This window comes from Ziziphus jujuba, chromosome 9 (assembly GCF_031755915.1).
Source record: "Ziziphus jujuba cultivar Dongzao chromosome 9, ASM3175591v1".
Taxonomy (NCBI): Eukaryota; Viridiplantae; Streptophyta; class Magnoliopsida; order Rosales; family Rhamnaceae; genus Ziziphus; species Ziziphus jujuba.
The window spans coordinates 23,919,156-23,938,896 of NC_083387.1; the positions used below are offsets into that span (position 1 = coordinate 23,919,156).

Sequence of the window (19,741 nt, forward strand, 5' to 3'; positions counted from 1 at the left end):
CACTAGTGACATTATCAAGAACTGAAGCTGAATTTGTAGCTGCATCATATTGTGCTTGTCAAGTTCTTTGGCTAAGAAGAATTCTTGAAGAACTAAAGTTCAAGCAAGAAGGTCCTACACAAATCTATTGTGATAACAGTTCAACTATCAAGCTGTCTAAGAATCCTGTTCTACATGGAAGGTGCAAACATATTGATGTGAGACATTATTTTCTGAGAGATCTTATAAAAGATGAGGTAATTGAGATTGAATATTGCAGAAGCGAAGACCAGGTTGCAGATATCTTCACTAAACCTCTCAATTCAATAACTTTTTTGAGGCTAAGGAAGCTGCTTGGGGTTTGTAATATGGAGAATGTAACTTAAGTTATTAAACTGGATGTTTAGAACATCAGTTTAAGGGAGAGATTGTTGGAAATTTATGTTGACTTGGTATTTAGGAAGTTTGTTTATTGTTGAGTACATGCTCATTTCTGTCGGGTAATGTTTAGTCTTTAACTAATCTTTAGGAATATTGTTACTGCAGGATAGTGGTCCTATTTTTATGTAATAGTTGCTTTTATTTTGGTTGAGTTTATTAGATGTAATGTCTATATAAGTACTGCACTTTAAATAAAAGAGTATCTTTCAATGTTATATATTTTTTTGTCTTTTGTGATTTATTCTCTGCTTTAGTTATTATCATGCTCATTATCTAACCCTTCAGGTCTGGTTTATTATATTATCTTTATCCTCATGATGAAAATTGAAACTAATTCTTGGTTGGAGTTTATGCATGTGGGTATTTATTTAGGTAATGCTTCACCCATCAAACTCATTCTCCTTATATCTACTATACTATAATAAATATCGAAAAAGGGGAACAATGAAAAATTGTACTTTTGTTTATGTTCATTTTTGTTCTTTTGCAAAATAAGTATTCGTGTTCAATTATATCTATAAGTACAAAGCAATAGGTGAGTTAAGGAAACGATATAAAATCGATTTATATATAAAACTGTAGCTTGGATTTTTTTGTTTTGGTCTGTAACTGGATTTTTTATAAGCAGAGCCTTGCAAAGCGAATTCTTCTCTTATATTCTCTTATGATGTGATTCCATGTTCAATTTTATGGAATTCCATTTGTTTGGATTGATGAGATTCTTAATAGATTTTATAGGTATTAAGGATCATAATAAGCACAACCAAATGCGATTTATGGTCTACTTTCTAATGCCTATACAAACACATAAATATTAAACTCCATTGAACTTAAAACATACATCAAAAAGTTAGAAATAAATACCTCCATATGATGAAAAAGCTATTAGAGCAGCCATCACTAAATATGATCCTTTAAGTGCCTGCAAAAACCTGCCATTGCACTCCATACTCAACAATAATGGAACGCTTTTATCCTTCCTTTTGTTTCACATGGTTCTACCTTCCTTACCAACGTACCCACTTTCTCACACATACGCCCTGTTACACACATCCATATACATGAAAGCCACATCCCATTTAAAACCAAAATTGGGCTAAAAATGTGGGCTTAATGAAATGGTAATGAATTGTATTAATCTAAAGAATTAATGGTTCAAAAGTAATAAAATTATAAATCTCTCATTTAGGGGATAAATGGTAGCCCTGATGGTTAGAGGTACAAACATCCCAAACTATGAGTTGGGTTCGACCTTCACCAGCAAACAAAAAAAAAAAAAAAAAATAGATATAGGAGAGAGAAAGAGTCCAAATGCTTAAAGCATAAAAAACAATTAGTATCCATCCAATCATAGAACACAAACAATATATAGATTAAATTAAAATGAGTTATGCATTTCTAATCATGACAAGTCCACAATTATGCCAACAATTCCTATCTGGTGGCTTACAGATTTACACTCTCATTATGTAAAAACATTTTACAAAATAAATAAACGTATTATATATATATGTATGTATATATAATATAAAAGGGAAAATTTAATTTGTAACACTGAATATTTAATTGTTATGAGTTATACACAAAACTCTTATCCATAACCTAAACAAACTACATGAGAAGCATGGAAATGTGGGGCCAAATTAAATATGTAAAATTATCTATTTTAAGTTGACCACTTTTTTAAAAGCTTATAAAATATAGAAACACAAATCCCTATCCCAATTGCAGAAGACACTCGTTTGATGATGGGTAAATAGTCCAAATGTTTCTTACTACACTTATCGTCGTAATGGTAGACGGTTCGTCCATAAACAACTTAAAAACGTAACAAATATGTTAATACATTACAAACTAAAAATAAATATTTAATTTTAATATATAATTTAATTAACTTTAATGTTTGTTATGATAGTTAAGTTCAGCAACCAATAAAAAAAAAAAAAAAAAAGTAGGTGTAGCTGTCATAAACCAGTAGGTTTTAAATTTGTTAGAAAAAGCTTTCTATAAATAAGAAAAGCTAAGTACCAATCTCTCTGGCTTCGTAAAATTTTCTCAGATAACAAACATCAACAAGAAAATACTCTTGCATATCATTTTGTGCCACATGGCATTTTTCCATGTCAGACAATGCCTCCTTTCAAACAGGTTTAAAATGCAATTTTTATTTTTTATTTTTTTGTTTGTTTCTCTTTTTCCCACTTGTCCTATCTCATCGTGAATTTCTTTCACTTTTCTCCTCTCTTTTTCACCATTTCAATGTATCAACTATCAAATTTCCCTTTAAGATTAAAACAAATAATTGATTCAAATCCCTCCATTATATATCCCAATTACTAAACCATCTTAGGCATCAAAAATCTCTGATATTTCTTTCCTTATTTCAATAGATATAACAATTTCTAAACTCAAAGTACATAACTAAAACAAATAAAAGAAACTCAATAGAAGAAAGCAAAACTACTCCCATCCCATGCCCTTTCAATTTAGTGCCATCATCATTTAGAAACCTCATCAAGATTAAAAACATTGCAAGATCAGAAACGTTAAGCTCCGTATCTAATCCTTCAAATCATTTTTTTTTTTTTTTTTGGTTCTTTGTTGATATGCAGGAAAAAGAAAAAGAAAAGAAAAAAAAAAAAAACTTTTTTTGAGTTTCCATGGCAGAAAGAGAATTAAAACAGAGTAAGAAAATTAAAAGAGTGAGCAGAAGAGAACAGAGCAAAAACAGAGAAATTCCATACCGGACAAAGCGAATGTGAGTGATATAATGAAGAAAATTAAAAAAAAAAAAAAAATTCATCTTCATGTTCAGTTTGTGTTTTTAAATGTTGATTATAGGTGGAGATTTAAAAACCAAACTGAAGATGAAATTTTACCTGGCAGAAAAAATGCCAGTGACACTGATCATATCATAAACAAAATCAATTTCGTCTTCAACTTGAACAAATTAATTTGTTGAAAATGTGAAGCGTGTCGTCTAATTGGGCTCGCCATGTGGATTGACGGAGCTTGTTGTGTTTGATGGAACTTTGATAAGTTTTTGAACAGCTCACCTCACCCTCCCATGGATCCTCCTTAATTAGAAGAAGGAGAGAAGAGCCGAGCCACTTCCACTGATACACCACCTGCCCAAAAAGTATCCATTCCCTTTCTACCATACCAGAATTAGAAAGAGGGAGGGCAGCTTAGCTCAGCTGCTATAATTTTGATTTTATTTTATTCTTTGCTCTATGATATCAAGCTCCTTTTCATTGTGAATTTTCAATCTGGGGCTTTTATAATAGGCCTATTAGTTGGGTCATAAAGTTCCAAAACTTTCAAAACTGCACGTTGCAGTTGATCAATTTTTTTTTTTTTTTTCTTTCACACACACACACACATACATATATATATATATATATATATATATATATATAGACATTTCAGTATTGATGATGATTTAAAAAAAAAAAAATTATGGTTAGATAAATATTGAATATTAGTGATGATTTTTTTAAAATTATTATCAATATTAAAATTCATGTCACAATATAACATCACAATATAGTGTAATGCATCTCCCATCAACTCATCCATCCTAATCTTATATTATTATAACGGCATATTTGAATAAAAGTAAAATTAGTGGAAATCTAAATTTTTTTTAGAAAAGTAATAATTTTTTTTTATTTGGATATTTATTGTAAAATGGAAAAGTATAGATCTAGGGAATTAGATTCCCATCAATGTAGAAAAATATGTGGAAAAATTGTTCCCATCTATATATATATGTCATTTTGAAAATTTCAAAAAAAATATTTTTAAATTTTTTTAAAATACATACTTATTCTTAATTAATTATATAATATTAAATTTAATTATTTATCAATTCCAACTTTTCTATTACTCACCAAACAAATCAAGAAAAAAAATAATTCTCAGAAAACTAAATTTTGAAAATCAATTTTCTTCTCTTTGATATTTGCCAAACACCTCATAAATTTATTTATTCTTATGTAAATTTTTTATTAGTTTTTTAAAATGAGTATTGGTCTTCAAATATAGCAAGTACTAGCAATAGGTGTGTCAGGGAAACAATGAGAAATTGATATATGTTTATGTATATTTTTATTCTTATTGTAAAATATTTTTCTCCAATTATAGCAAAATACTAAGTAATAGGTGAAGTTATGTTCAACAAGTTAAAAGCATATATACTCATCCATATAGTGACTTTAAATATTTGGTATGATAATTAAGTTCAGATTTTGGGTACTTATTTAATTTTTTCTTATGAGAGAAATATTATGTCTAAGAAGTTTTTTCTGAAATGATTTTTAGGCAATTAAAAACCTAGAATTATCATATATATATATATATATATATTACAGAATATTTAATCATAAATTCATAGACAGATCTTAATAAGTCACTAACCATCATCGTTTAGACATCTATTGAATACTATTTAAATTGATATTCTTTTTTTTTTTTTGGGTAAATCTAAATTGATATTCTTGTAAAAACATTCAATCAACTTATGATATTGCATTCTCTAAAAAAAATTATTAAAAAAAAGCTTATGATATTGCAATATACATTATTATTATTACTATTATTATTATTATTACTATATTTGTGAATTTTTTAAAACCAAAATAAATTTTACCCTAAGTGGCCAAATAGTTTATAATTTTATTATTATTATTATTGAATTTTATGTATATTTCATTTTAATTAATATTAATATCCCATCTCAACTCTATTTCAAATACCTACAATACCCCCGTTTTACTCTCCTATACTTCCATTTCTCCCTAAATTCATCATGAAAAGTAGAGGGTATATTAGTCTTTTTATATTTTCTCCTCTTTATTTTTTTTTACTATTTGCTTCAGGTTCAAACTATTATTATTATTTCTTTTTTGTCCGAATGCTTAAAACTCTTTTATTGTTTTATTGTTTGTATAGTTTTAAGCATTTGGCCAAAAAAACTCTCTCTCGTCCTTGTAGAGGGTAAAACAAGCAACCGTCCGTCTGTCTTCCTTCTTGCGTGGCCCCTCTGTGGTTCTGTACCGGTCGGCAAGCAACCGCGGACCTCTCTCTATCAGGTTATTCGCCCTCTCTCTCTCTCTTTCTCTCTCTCTCTCTCTCTCTCTCTCTGCTATTTCTCTCTCTTCCTTTACGAATATACATATATCATATATGAACTAGTTGATTTACGGATCACAATTTTTGTGTTCAAGTGTTTTTTTTTTTTGTTTTTTGTTTTTGAACAATATGTTGAATGTGGATACGCAAGTTATAGAAATTTGTATGATTTTTTGATTAATAAATTATAATTACTTTGTTTTGGGTTTTCTTTGATCTTTTTAAGGATTTTTATTTGCTATAATTAGGGTTTAAGGTGGTTGAATCCTTAGTTGTTGCCCAATCTGTCCTGTGGGTTTTGAATTACTCTATATATATGATCCTTTACTTTTTCCCCCCTTAATTTTTGTGATTGGCCTATTGCTTTAACCTCTTATGGATGCTGGATCAGAAATTTGAAGTTTATATAAACTGGGTCTGTGGTGTCTGCGTATTCCGCAATGATAAGGATGATTTAATATCTTTTTGTGATTGCTAATAGCCGTTGTGGTTCATTTTTATTTAAGGATTCCTCTAGATATTGTTTGTGTTAGATTTTAGTAGGAAATAGCATATTCAAGCTTAAAATATGTTTTGTGTTATGGAGGTAGGTCTTAATTCAAGTCTGTTTTATTATATTATTTAATATGCTCATGATGAAAATTAAGACTAATTCTAGGCTTGGAGTGTCTGCTTGTGGGTATCTGGGTGATGCATCAACAATCAACTCTTCAACACCAATCTCTTAAAAATCTGAAAAAGGGAAACAATGAAACATTGATTTTCTGTTTATGTAATTTTTATTCTTTTGTAAAATATTTGTATCCAATTACACCTACTTGCTAAGCAATAGGTGAAGTTAAGGTCCATATACTCATCCATGAAATTTGACAGAGACTCTATGCTTGAAATGACTTCAAATATATTGGTATGATAATTAAGTGTTGAAATGTTTGATATTTTTAGTGTTTTCTTTTTTCTTGAGTAATTTAATATTTTTCTGAGGAAAATGTTATGTCTTGCTATTTTTCTGAAGTGATTTGTGTTGAAAAACTTAACTATGTCAATTTTAGCTTCGAGTTCAATATCTGTTCTTTTGGGATTGTACAGATTTCTTCAATGTGTATTTATGTTGCCAGTATTTATTTAGGTTCATAAGTGTAAGATATTTGGATTGACCAATCTTTTCTTCTTCTTTGAGTTCTTAAATAAGTGCTTTTGTTTAATTTTGTGTGTTCTAGTAGGAAAAACTGCGGCAACTTGCTTTCAATGTTAATCTTGGTGTTTGTCAGATAAGCTGTTCTTGGAAAAGGACTGGAGAAACCGAAAGAAAAATTGCGTTACTATGATGTGCTACAGACAATGTGATTCGGGATTTAATTTATTATGTTTCATGAGTAGACAGTGGTCTGTAGGTGTGCATTTTGACTTTGAATCTTGTTAGAAAGAATTGAAGAAACCTTGGTATGTGCCTTCTGCCACAACAGTATTGACCTTGCTTGAGTTCTCACATTGTATACAAACCTCAAATGAGCACTTGTGAGAGCATGAGTCTTGCATGTGCCACCAAAACTATTGTTTCTTTAAAGGTTTCGCAGATAAAAGTTCTACATCAGTTGGTTCAAAATCTGAATCTAGCAATAGACGGATAGTAAGTACCCAGTGCTTCTCTATGGTCAACCTTCTTGCATCTGCTTTATCTGTCTTTGAATCGCGTACTCAGTCATCAGATTGTGAAAAGAGGGGAGTTAATTTGAGACGAGATGGGTGGACAGCAGCTGTGAGGAAGGTTCTGACTGGTGGTTCAATGAGGAGATTTCAAGAGCGTATACTAAGATCCTGTAGGACTGGCATGTCTAGTTCAACTAGTGATATATGGCTTCTAGGTGTATGCTATAGAGTGTTACCAGATGACTCTGAAGATTCTGCTACTGACAATGGATTGGTAGCATTTGAGCGGGATTTTTCATCAAGAATTTTAATGACATATCGTAAAGGTTTTTACGATACTATGTTTTCTTTTTTTCCTTTTGGACCTTATATAGCTTACTTTTAGCCGTCAGAGTTGCGCTATTAAAACTTTATCTGTTTCTTCTCTAGGATTTAATGCTATAGGAGACTCAAAGTATACAAGTGATGTCAACTGGGGATGCATGCTTCGGAGTAGTCAGATGCTTGTTGCTCAAGTATAGTGCCCTTTTTCCTCAACTCTGTCATCTAGTTACTAAAACATATTTTTAATGCATTACTGCAATCCATGTTTTTGATGACTAATTTCTATGTACAGGCTTTGCTTTTTCATAGATTAGGAAGATCTTGGAGGAAACCTTTGCAGAAGGTAAGATAGATGGTGTAACATGTAGTTAACAGTACTGAACTTTTTCTCCTTTAGATGTAGTTAAATTCTGAGTTTTCTTGGAGTATGTATCTGAAATCCGTGGTTTACAGAATCTTGATTTTGATTTTTAATTATGCTGTTTTGAGACCCTAAATTTTGCAAATAATTCTCATAAATTCAGAAATTTCCATTGAAAATTGTAATTGTAATAAGGATTAAAATCATAAAATTGCTGAGTTTTGGAATTGTATTAGGTTTAATGATCCAATTTTCAACTGCATTCTTGTTCATGTTGTCAATAACGTGTGGGATTTATGCATGACCCAAAAATATAGTAAACGAGCAAAAATTAAACTCAAAAAATAGGAAAAGAGTTGACAAACTTAAATGTCTTTGATAGCGTCTTGTGCTTGTCGTCTTGCCCACCTGATATCTCTATTAACCAGTGATCCTTCTCATGGTGTGCTTATACTGCAACACTGGCGATGGCTTAACTCTCTCTTTCTCTCTCTCACAGGCTGCCTACTCTCTCTGTATATATATATATTTTTTTTTACTTTCTTAATTTCCTGTCTTATTTGTATTTGTATTCTCTCTCTCTCTCTCTCTCTCTTTAGGATAGTAGGTTCTCTGTTGATTTTGGAATAAACTATTGATCAAGATAAACATGTAACTATCTGGCACAGTTGGGAAAATGTTCATAAATAATGCTCTTGTTGGTGCTTTATTGTCTATATATGTATCTATGCAGCCTTTGGATCAAGACTATGTAGAGATCTTGAACCTTTTTGGTGATTCTGAAGCATCGCCTTTTTCCATCCACAATCTTCTTAAATCTGGGAAGACATATGGCCTCACTGTTGGATCATGGGTAGGCCCTTATGCTATGTGTCGCGCATGGGAAACTCTAGTTCGATCTAAGAGAGAGACAGATGACTTTGAGGACCAGCCGCTTCCCATGGCTGTCTATATTGTTTCTGGAGATGAAGATGGAGAGCGAGGTGGAGCCCCAGTTCTGTGCATTGAAGATGCCTCTAGACATTGTTTTGAGTTCTCAAGAGGTCAAGCTGATTGGACGCCTATTCTTTTATTGGTTCCTTTGGTACTCGGACTTGAAAAAGTCAATCCCAGGTTTTAATTATTTTGACAGTTATTTGTTTGGTAATATCCAACGTTTAGTTATTTTCCTTAAATCATTCCTAGGGTGGAATTGAATTTATCCCAAGTTTTATCGTATGAGTATGATGGCATTTACCGATGGTTTTGGCGTATTCTTGAAATATTGGATCTCTTAGTTTAAAGTTCAGCAGATATTTAGCATTTATTAGCTATCACAGTGTAGTTTAGCCATAGTTTAAAACTTTTTTAAATTTCTACTCCGAACTTTTAAATTGTTGCTTATCCACATGAACACCCCAAAGCTTAGAATGTTGAGTTGCAATCTTTTTCATTCATAACTGAATGCTTTTAACAGTTCCACATTCTTCATTACTCCTTAGTTTTTAGTGTTTCTCCTTGCATCTTAGGTGCCGTTGGAGTTTGAATGAACAATCTAGCAGAAATAATCTTAACAAACTAATATTATTCCTTTGTGGGTGAAACAATTAAATTACCATATATGTCTCTTTGATGGTATTTTAAAAATGCTACAGGTATATTCCATCATTATGGGCAACATTCACATTTCCCCAAAGCCTTGGTATAATGGGGGGGAAATCTGGTGCATCAACTTACATAGTAGGTGTGCAAGATGAGAAAGCATTCTACCTAGATCCACATGAAGTTAAGCAGGTAAAGCATTCCTTCCCCGCCCTTTTCTTTTGTTAAAAACTAAAAACTATTTGATGGCATTTTCCTTTAAATTTTGCATTAACTACTTGGGAAAGAAAAGAGCACTTTACCCTCGACACTAAAATTCAGTCTTAGTAACTGCTTTCTTCTGAAGTTTATTTCTGTTCCAGACTTGGTATTCGATCAGAGTTGTTCAAATTACTGTTGAATTCTTCTCATATTCAAGGCCAAGTACAATGCTCTTATTCTATTGTTTCTCAGGTAATCGATATTAATAGAGATGATTTAGAGGCTGATACTTCATCTTACCACTGCAAGTAAGCTGCATTTCTATTTTTATGTTGTCTTGCTTAACTATTTCTTATCGATGGCCAAATTTCTACTAGCTTTCGCTTTGCTAACTTTTTATCTTCTCTGTAGTGTGACACGGCAAATGCCCCTAGACTCGATTGATCCATCCTTGGCGATCGGGTTTTACTGTCGAGACAAAGGTTTTCTTATCTCTCTTGTTTGAATTTTTCTGGTTCCAAGTCCTATCTTAGAACAAATTTTAGTTTGACTCATATAGTTTCTTTTTTGAGCTGGCAGACGATTTTGAAGATTTCTGTTTTCGAGCATCAAACTTAGCAGAGGAATCAAATGGTGCACCATTATTTACTGTGAGTCAAATACAGAATCTTCCGAAGGCAATTAATCACAACAATGTGTTAGGTGATAATAGTGGCATTGGGGAGGATAATTCATTCGATGTGCTGCCCATGAATGATGCAGAGGGCAATGCACCTGAAGATGACTGGCAACTTCTTTGAAAGTGATGGAGAAGTTCCAAAGCATTGCCAGAAAATTAATAAGCTCATAATTATTGGATTTTCTGTCCATGCTGTTGATTGAAGTTTGTATCTTGTTGATTTTGTCCATACTCAGATTTGCTAATCACATTTGTAAAAAACTTTGATAAACCATTATGATTTGTATATTTTAAATTATTAACAAAGTGATTATAATATCCAATTAATTATTACCAAGTGAAATGTTATAGCACATGTTGTGGAGTCTTGTGTTGTGCACTGTAGAAAAATTATATATATTTATATATATATGAAATAGAAGAAGCAAGGTTGAATCAAGTTATAATTTTTATTTTATTTTTTTATTTTTTTGGTCGAACAAGTAAGAGGGTGAATAAGTAAATAGACCATTGGATTTCCATTAAATGATAAGGTTCATAAAAAATTGGTCTTACTTAAAAAATGCAATTTATTTAAGCCTGATTATAAATATACATTTGGCGTTACAAAATTATAATTATATGTAACAAAATTGTATAAAAAATGTTACAAATTAAGAGATCGTCGATTCCAAATTATAACAGATATTGAATAAACTAATTTAGCGAAATAATTGGTTCCAAAAATCACATATATCGAACATTATGGATTCTGTAGCAGTATCCAGCATGTTTGACATTAATTTATTAATCAAAAGCACAATGCGCTTGTTTGACATCTAAATAATAGATTAATTTCACAATAAATGCCGCAAATCCAAGCTTAAAATTTACTTTCTCTAGCCGCAAATCATTTAATTAATTATATTATTGCAAATCCTTTTTTTTAGATATATTTTCATAGTAATTATATATATTCAATCTCATGGTTTTACTGTGTTTTTATACTAAGCTTTTTGAATATTGCTTCAAGAGGTTATATTTAAAAATGAGATTGTCCTTTTGGATAAAACCCAATTGATAATGAATATAATAATAACTTTGGAGTTACAGATTTAAAGTTGGGAGATGAAATTTCGTTTCCAATTGATTTAAAAAAAAAAAAAGATATTAACAAATGGTCTACATGGGTCAATAATGAACTTATAAAATCTTTCAAAAGGGGCAAAATAAACCTCATTTAAATTCCTAATTAAAAAAAGTAACTAAGTTGTTTGATATGAGTTTGGTTGGCTATATAGCCCATGAGTATTCTTCATGTTGGCTTGAACCTTTACAACAATTCAATTTAATTTTTTTTTCTTTTTTTATATGTAACACTAAAAAGGTATTTTTTACTCAAAAATATGAAGAAATATACAGTAAAGTGTAAGACAGTTAAAGTATGATATACATACAATATATATATATATATATATATATATATATATATATGCTGCAGGGAATTGCCAGCGCCATGCAGTCTGAGCAATATAAAAGTTAGTCAGGCCCAATCAGGAAAAACAGTGCGAAGCAAGCCAGAATGGACGGTGACGATCACGAATGATTGCATCTGTGGACAATCATCATTGACAGTAGACAGCAGTGGATTTCAAACAGTGGTAGCGGTTGACCCTTCGATCTTGAATGTTACTGGTGCCACATGTCTTATCAACAATGGTTAACCAGTCTTTCAAACTCAAACCCATTTCTTTCAACTATGCTTGGGATTCTGCCTCCGCTCCTTTCAAACCACTTTCGTCCCAAATTGCTTGTTCTTAATTACTTACAATCATATCATCAAATTTTCATTTTCAACCAATAAAAGGATTTTGATCGGCAGGTATATATATATATATATATATATATATTTTTTTTTTATGTTGGAAATTTTTTTAAGAAAAAAATCTTCCTACTAGCACATAAATAAATCTTTATTAATAAAATAAAAAGCTATATATATTTATGTTATCATGTATCTCCAACACCAAATTATTAATGGCAACGTTAATCAATTATTTTGTTTGTCTTGGTTTTGAGTTATCTATACTTCTTTAATTTTTTTTATTGTTATTTTAAAGGGAAAACTACAAAATATCCTCTTTTTTTTTTTTTTTTTTTTTTTTTCCTAGAGCAATTTCCCCCATAAATTATTCAGCTATTTGTTTATATTTGTAAACATATGTACATAACTTTGAGATCTCATGTGGTAGCTAGAGCCATGATCAACCTATATTCATCTAATGTAATTAATCAATATAAACTGATGTACCAGTCATAACTATATGTCTAGTTACATAAATAAAAATATATATACAGTTTCATTAAAACATCCTGATAGAATTCGATGTCAATTTTACAATCACACAATATATTATTTGAAGAAATTTATATTGTATGAAAAGATCCTCTCGTAATATATTATATGATGTTGAAGTTTGACCGAATTTCATCATAACACCTTGATGATAATTGGACCATATTGTTTGATATCATACTTTTTTGACAAATAAATAATTTTGTATCATTTAATTAATCTAATCCAATATATATTATATTTGTGTTTTTAAAAACTCCTAAATATCTTATATATTATCATTCTTTATCATATTCAAGCTTTGTCAAGTTGCTTGATATAGTAAACTACCCCTTTTATATTATATGTATGACTAATGTATTAATCAAAATTAACTCGATTAACTGTATTTATTTACACACACACACACACACACACACACACACACACACACACACACACACACACACACACATATATATATATATATATATATAATGTGCATAATTGGACATTAAATTCACGAAAGGGATTAGCTAAACACTAGAGTTTGAAGCTTGGAATTAACAGCCAAGATTGCAAAGCTCCAAACCTTAATGCGTAACCACAAGATCCTCTTAAACACCTTACAACAAGATCTTTTGTAATGCGTTAAAAGAGGAATAAAATATTATATATAATGGTTACATTATATCATCTATATAACTTTCAATTATCATGTATAATGTAAACTGAAGTATCTATAATCCTGTGTAACATAAAATCAAAGTATCAAAAAATCATCAGATGTTCGATGATAACTAACTTGTTAAATATTATACCATTTAACGGTTGCATATAAAAGTTTTTCATTTAGAGGATATATCAAATGGTTTGCAGAGTAACCAAACATATGGAAGCTGCAAATTTTACAATTCGTTTTTCATTTTGGTCAACATGTTCTCTTTGTTTAGTACAAATTGTTTATTGACCAAAATAAAATAAAACAAAAAAAAAGTTATACTTATACCAGTCTTCAAGAGTTTAGGAAGACTCGTTGAATTTTTCGCTTCATTATGAAAGCAAATGAAGCCCATAGGCAAAACCAAATTTGCTATAAATGAATTTTGTACCTTTGAATTTGGTTAAAAGCGTAGCCAAGTGGTGGTCTAAACTCTAAAGAAGCTGCTTCTTGATTATCGTCTTCCTCTGTGCTAGTGGGTTTTGTTTTAGTTCTCCTTTTTGTTAGGGATTGAGTTTTTTTTGTTTTTTTTTATTTTTTTATTTGATATATATATATATATATATATATATAAATTACCTAAAGAAATAGTTGTAGAGTTTTTTCTTTTTATTAATAAGTAGAAAAGAAAGTGGTTGACTCCTTTTCTGTTTTTGGTTTTGAAAAAGAAATGAATAGCAGAAACAGATTCATCAGATTCCATGAAAGTGATGAACCATTACGCCTCTGCTTATCCATACAGAATGTTGAATGATGTTCAAAACAGACCTTGCTATTGTATGGTATTCCATGTCTTCAACAACTAATTAGTTGACTCCCTTTTATTTATTTATTTTATTTGGGATCCATGGACAATTCAAACTCAGAATTACTGGAAAAAAAATTTAAAAAAAAAAAACTCAGACATAAAAATAGTTGGTACTTTCAGAAATATAAAATCCAAAACACATTGAAATGGATGCCACATATGAGGCTCTGTCCCACATGACCCCTTTTTAGTAATTTTTTTTTTTTTTTTTAACCTTGACAAAATTGTTCCATATCATATCATGCTACATAATGAAATAAGATCATCCAAATTATTTTTTTAAAAAAAATTTATCCTAATTTATTCCTCAGATTTCCTTTTATAGCTCTCTTAAAATAGAAATAAAAAAGTTGGTCTTTAGTCAATATGGGAAGTCTGCTGTTTATTCTTAACATTTCCTTTTAGGATACTGTATATTTCCCATATTATTAATATTATAACCTCTATTTATTTAAGAAATTAACATGTAGATTTGATTATGAAAATCCATGCATATCAGGATTTTCTTTGTATTATATATTATGTGAAAAACGGAGAGGAATACAAGGAAGGAAATTATTTACCAGAAAAAGAAGGTAATCCTGAAGCATTTACGAGGAGCCAGCATGTTTCTGTATGATGGTCCTCAAATTTACCAAATGCTATGCTATGGTCAAACCTACTGTATTGCCGCCAGAACATCTTAGCTTGTGATTAGCTCAAGTCGTTTTTCTTTTTATCATCAACAACGTTGCTGAAAAGCATTTTTTATATAGAAATATCTATATACATATACTACATATAGAGAAAGGCTACGTTGAGGACCGACCTGATCAACTTAAATGCGGTCCAAAAACGTGCAAAATATACTGGCCCTTGGATTATATTGAACGGCTCAGTTTGCATTTTTTTCCCTCCCAGTAACGCTCTCTCATGTATCTTCCTTCCTCTTCTTCTCTGCTTCCACCCTAAATGCAAATGCTGTCCCTTGCCTTGATGTAATGTACAAATCATAAAAAATGATCGAGAAAAAAAGGAAAAATTAATTTGATAACAGCATCCAAAACTATTGACTTTGATAAGTGGGTATACAATTGAATGCAAAAACTTTTAACAGTAGCTCGAGCCTGGTATTTTCCTCTATCCTCCCTTCCTTTCTTCACTAGTTCCAATTTTTCTTCCTTAGCTTTCTCTGTGGGAGTAAGCTAGCCCAGTGCATAGCCAATTGGGTAAAAAATACTATTTCACTACTAAAAACTTTTTAGTGGAAATTTTTAAATCAGTCCCACTTTAGAAGCTTACAAGAGCAAATTTTTACAGAAAACAAACATTCATTATTTTACCCAGGGTAACAATAAAAATGGCAATTAACAAGCTCTAAAACTTACTTCAAGCTTTGCTAGATCCACTTGCTTGACACTCAGTTGATCAGAACTAGGAATTTTAACCGCATTTGACTTAGCATCTAGCCCTTTCTTAACAACCCGTGCTGTGTCAAGGCAATTTCCAGTTCTAATCCTTTTTTTTTTTTTTTTCTAAAAATAAAATAAAATCTGGTGGCTGCTTGCTCGACGGGAAGATGGTGGTGGCTTGCTGGAATGGTAAGAGATGCTGGGTGCTGGATGGGTGAAAGCAGAGGAGAGGAGGAAGGGTGGAAGCAGAAGGGTAAGGGAATGCATGTGAGAGAGCCTTTTTGGGAGGGGGAAAAAAGGTGCAATCTGAGCCGTTCGGTATAATCTAAAGGCCAGTATATTTTGCACGTTTTTTGACCGTATTGAAGTTGGTCAGGTCGGTCCTCAAGGTAGCCTTCCTCATTACATATATATATATATATATATGGAAATTCTATGGTGAGGACGGTCCGCATGAGTACCGCAGTATTAGTGACGGTTTTTCATAGTATTAATGACCGTTTTTTAGAAAATCATCACCAATACTATCAAAAACTGTTACCAATACTGTGGTCCGTATGAGGACCGTACGCACCATACACAGACTATATATATATATATATATATATGAGAAATTTGGTAACACTTATTACCATTGGTAAATGAAATCAATGTTACCCTTTGATTGTATTGCTCCTATGATCAAGTTTCTGGGACTCGTTGTCTTGTTTGTGTTTCTTGTTGAATCTGCTAAAGGGAAAACTCATTACCATAAGTTCGTTGTAAAATACCTGCAACCTTCCATTTCTCTCTTTCGCTCTCTATATGTATTTGTGTGTATGCAGTAAACTTTCTACTTGACACTAATGTTTGATTACACATAACCCATGAGATGTTTTAATTACTTGAATTACATATAATCTGGCATTAAGTGCCCAGGAGAATATATATATATATATATATGCGTGTAAATGTTTACATGGTATCTTATGTATGTGTTTGTGTATATATATATTGCAGGTGAAGTCATCATCTTATATTATACTCGACTATGTGCTAGCAAGGACATATTGACAGTGAATGGGAAATTCCCGGGGCCAACATTGAAAGCACATAGAGGGGATAAAATGGTCATCAAGGTCTACAACCAAGCCAATACCAATATCACCCTTCACTGGTAAAAATACTTCATGTATTCTATGTGTTTATTAATTTTTTGATATTGTAGTACAGGGATCAAATACTCTGGAATCATTGCTTGAAGAGTAGTGGATACTAGATTGCTTCTGCAGTGTGTTTGATATAACTATATTATGATGCATATGCATTGCTAATTAATTTATGTTCATATTATGAAGGCATGGAGCAATACAACCAAGGAATCCATGGTCAGATGGGCCTGAGTACATTACCCAGTGCCCTATAATACCAGGGAAAATGTACGTTTACAAGATCGACTTGAATAGAGAAGAAGGAACCATATGGTGGCATGCACACAGTGGGTGGGCAAGAGCAACAGTTCATGGAGCCAATATAGTTTATCCAAATAAGCTTGGATATGCTATCCTTTCCCAAAACCTTTCTCAGAGGTTCCAATTATATTGGGTACCTTACTTATAATCATCTTAATTAATTGAAGTTTCAAAAACATCGTTGTGATTTTAAAAATTTTGTGATTAACAGTATTAGTTACAAAAGTTATAGTGATTATATGCAGCTGTGTACAAAAGGATAAAAGTTTTGGTTAAAAGTGATTTTTTTTTTTTTTTTGGTCCCAAAAAAATTTTAGTCAACTACTTTTTTGACTAAGATTAATTTAATTACAATAATTAAATACACTAATATATAATGAAAACCTCTCTTTGAACAAATTTTTTTTTTTCTTGGTAAATAATGTAAAATTAGGAGTTGAGAGATTCAAACTCATATTCATTGCTTGAAGAAACAATGATTTTGGCATTACACTTTCACCCAAAACTTTTTTTGAACATGTTTTACCAAACACATAGTATTTTATCACAAAATTTTGTTAGGATCAAGTGGAACATCTAATGACAGTATGCTGTTCTTTAACAAAAAATGGTGTGACAGAATGTACATTTATTTTATTTTTATTTGCAGTGATCATTAACGTATTTGATTAATTAGTAGTAGTTTGTTAAAAAATGTGAAAATGCAATGATGAATGTCTATATAGGAGAGTGGTGGAAGAAAGATGTGATGGAGATACCATCAAATGCCAATAAAACAGGAGGAGAACCAATACTGTCAGATGCATACACCATAAATGGGCAACCAGGGTTTCTCTATCCATGCTCCAAAAAAGGTATCATCAACATCTACACAACTACATACATATATATATATATATATCATTTCTCTCATCAAGGGATTCTGGACAAATTTTAAAAATAGGCGTGTAAATTTATAGTTCTGTATAGAAATTTATCCCGGATTTAGAGGGAAAAAAAATTCATATATATATATATATATATGCGCCTTGAAACAAAGCCAATCTTATATATATATATATGTGTGTGTGTGTGTGTGTGTGTATACACATTTAATGATGGATGGTGTAACAGGAACTTTTAGAATGAATGTGTTGCAAGGAAAAACCTATCTTCTTCGGATAATCAATGCAGCAATGGACGAAAATTTATTCTTTGGAATTGCAAGCCACAAAATGATAGTAGTTGGAAAAGATGGACTCTATATAAAACCAATAGATACAAACTATATTATGATCACTCCTGGGCAATCCATGGATGTTCTGCTTCAGACCAACCTCCTTCTCTCTATTCCATGGCTGCAGCAGCTTACTCAAGCGCTTTAGGGGCCGGTTTCGATAAAACAATGACAACAGCTTTTATAGATTATAGTATTAATGCCACATACTCTTCACCAAAAACTCCATATTTGCCAAATCTACCTCCTCATAACAGAACAGAAGAGTCAACTGCTTTCACGAAACAATTTAGAAGCCTGGCAACAAAAGACCACCCAGCCAAAGTACCTCTAGATGTTGACACTTTCTTGTTCTTCACCATTTCTGTGAATCTTCTGAATTGCAGCAGTGATGAAAAATGCACAGGGCCTTTTGGTAAAAGGTTTGCTGCTAGTGTGAACAACATTAACTTTGTGACTCCACCTGTGGATATACTTCAAGCTTACTACCATAAAATCCCAAATGTATTCAAAAAGGAATTTCCAAGAAAGCCCCCAGTGGAGTTCAACTACACTGGGCATAACTTGCCAGAGAACTTGCTGACACCTTCTTTTGGCACTAGGGTTTTGATTCTTGAATACAATGCTAGTGTGGAGCTGATTTTGCAGGGCACAAATGTGTTGGCAAGTGATAACCATCTTGTTCATTTACATGGATATAGCTTTCATGTTGTTGGTTGGGGTTTTTGTAATTTCAACCCCAAGGAGGATCCTTCAATGTATAATCTTGTTGACCCACCTGAGGAGACTATAGTTGGAGTTCCAAAGAATGGCTGGGTGGCTATTAGATTTAAGGCAGATAATCCAGGTTAGTTGAGTTTCAGTTCAGTTTTATATTCACATATTATTAGTCTTTAATCAAATTGACCTGATAACAAACTTTGCATATATTTATAGTTACCTTAATTTTTTTAATATGTATGTGTAAAAATTAACATAGTTAGATTGTTGATGATGATTACAGGTATATGGTTGCTGCATTGCCACATAGAGCGTCATACCACATGGGGAATGAATATGGTATTCCTAGTGAAAGATGGTGATGGTCCAACAAGTAGGATTCTTCCACCACCTCATGATTTACCCAAATGCTAGACTTCAACACTATGTTTATATATGTGTGTGTATATATATATATATATATATCAAGCTTAAGTAAGCCTGGCATTTTTGAAGTACTATTATTTATGGCCATTGGATCTCTCAATTAAGCTGTACCTTATCACTTTATGGAAATGCAATGATCGTGAAATCCAATGGTTTTCACGAGTACTTTGTTACTCACCCTCTGACAATCAACTCTTAACTTGAAAACTGGACAAAGAAAAAGTAAAAATTAAAACAATAGTTAAAGAAATTAAAACTATACCTTATTAAACCTTGCTGCTTCTTGCTTTTCTCATATAATTTTTCTGAAGTGTGTGATACAAGCCTCTCCATAAAAGTTTATAT

General features: G+C 31.4%; 1 protein-coding gene and 1 pseudogene across 3 annotated transcripts; both read left to right on the top strand.

The window, feature by feature from the left end:
• Positions 1-5,349: 5,349 nt before the first annotated feature.
• Positions 5,350-10,686, top strand: LOC107427538 (cysteine protease ATG4). 3 transcript variants are annotated; one of them, XM_016037924.4, is made up of 9 exons: positions 5,350-5,513; positions 6,825-7,529; positions 7,633-7,718; positions 7,820-7,870; positions 8,622-9,001; positions 9,523-9,661; positions 9,923-9,978; positions 10,082-10,152; positions 10,250-10,686. In XM_016037924.4, exons 2-9 carry the CDS (start codon positions 7,091-7,093, stop codon positions 10,468-10,470), a joined length of 1,443 nt encoding a protein of 480 aa, XP_015893410.1. In that variant the 5' UTR covers positions 5,350-5,513; positions 6,825-7,090; the 3' UTR covers positions 10,471-10,686. The 3 variants fall into 3 exon arrangements, with proteins under 3 accessions (XP_015893410.1, XP_060676399.1, XP_015893409.1); XM_060820416.1 differs by having other exon boundaries at positions 5,355-5,513; positions 6,774-7,529; XM_016037923.4 differs by having other exon boundaries at positions 5,356-5,513; positions 6,777-7,529.
• A 5,526-nt stretch (positions 10,687-16,212) lies between these two features.
• LOC107427531 (laccase-14-like) lies at positions 16,213-19,285 on the top strand (annotated as a pseudogene).
• Positions 19,286-19,741: the final 456 nt, after the last annotated feature.

Excerpts from the sequence above, each read along its gene's own strand:
- LOC107427538 (XM_016037924.4), top strand. The coding sequence starts at position 7,091 with ATGTGCCACCAAAACTATTGTTTCTTTAAAGGTTTCGCAGATAAAAGT. Across the intron at positions 7,871-8,621 it reads GGAGGAAACCTTTGCAGAAG|CCTTTGGATCAAGACTATGT; the intron begins GTAAGATAGATG and ends GTATCTATGCAG. Across the intron at positions 10,153-10,249 it reads GTTTTACTGTCGAGACAAAG|ACGATTTTGAAGATTTCTGT; the intron begins GTTTTCTTATCT and ends TTGAGCTGGCAG.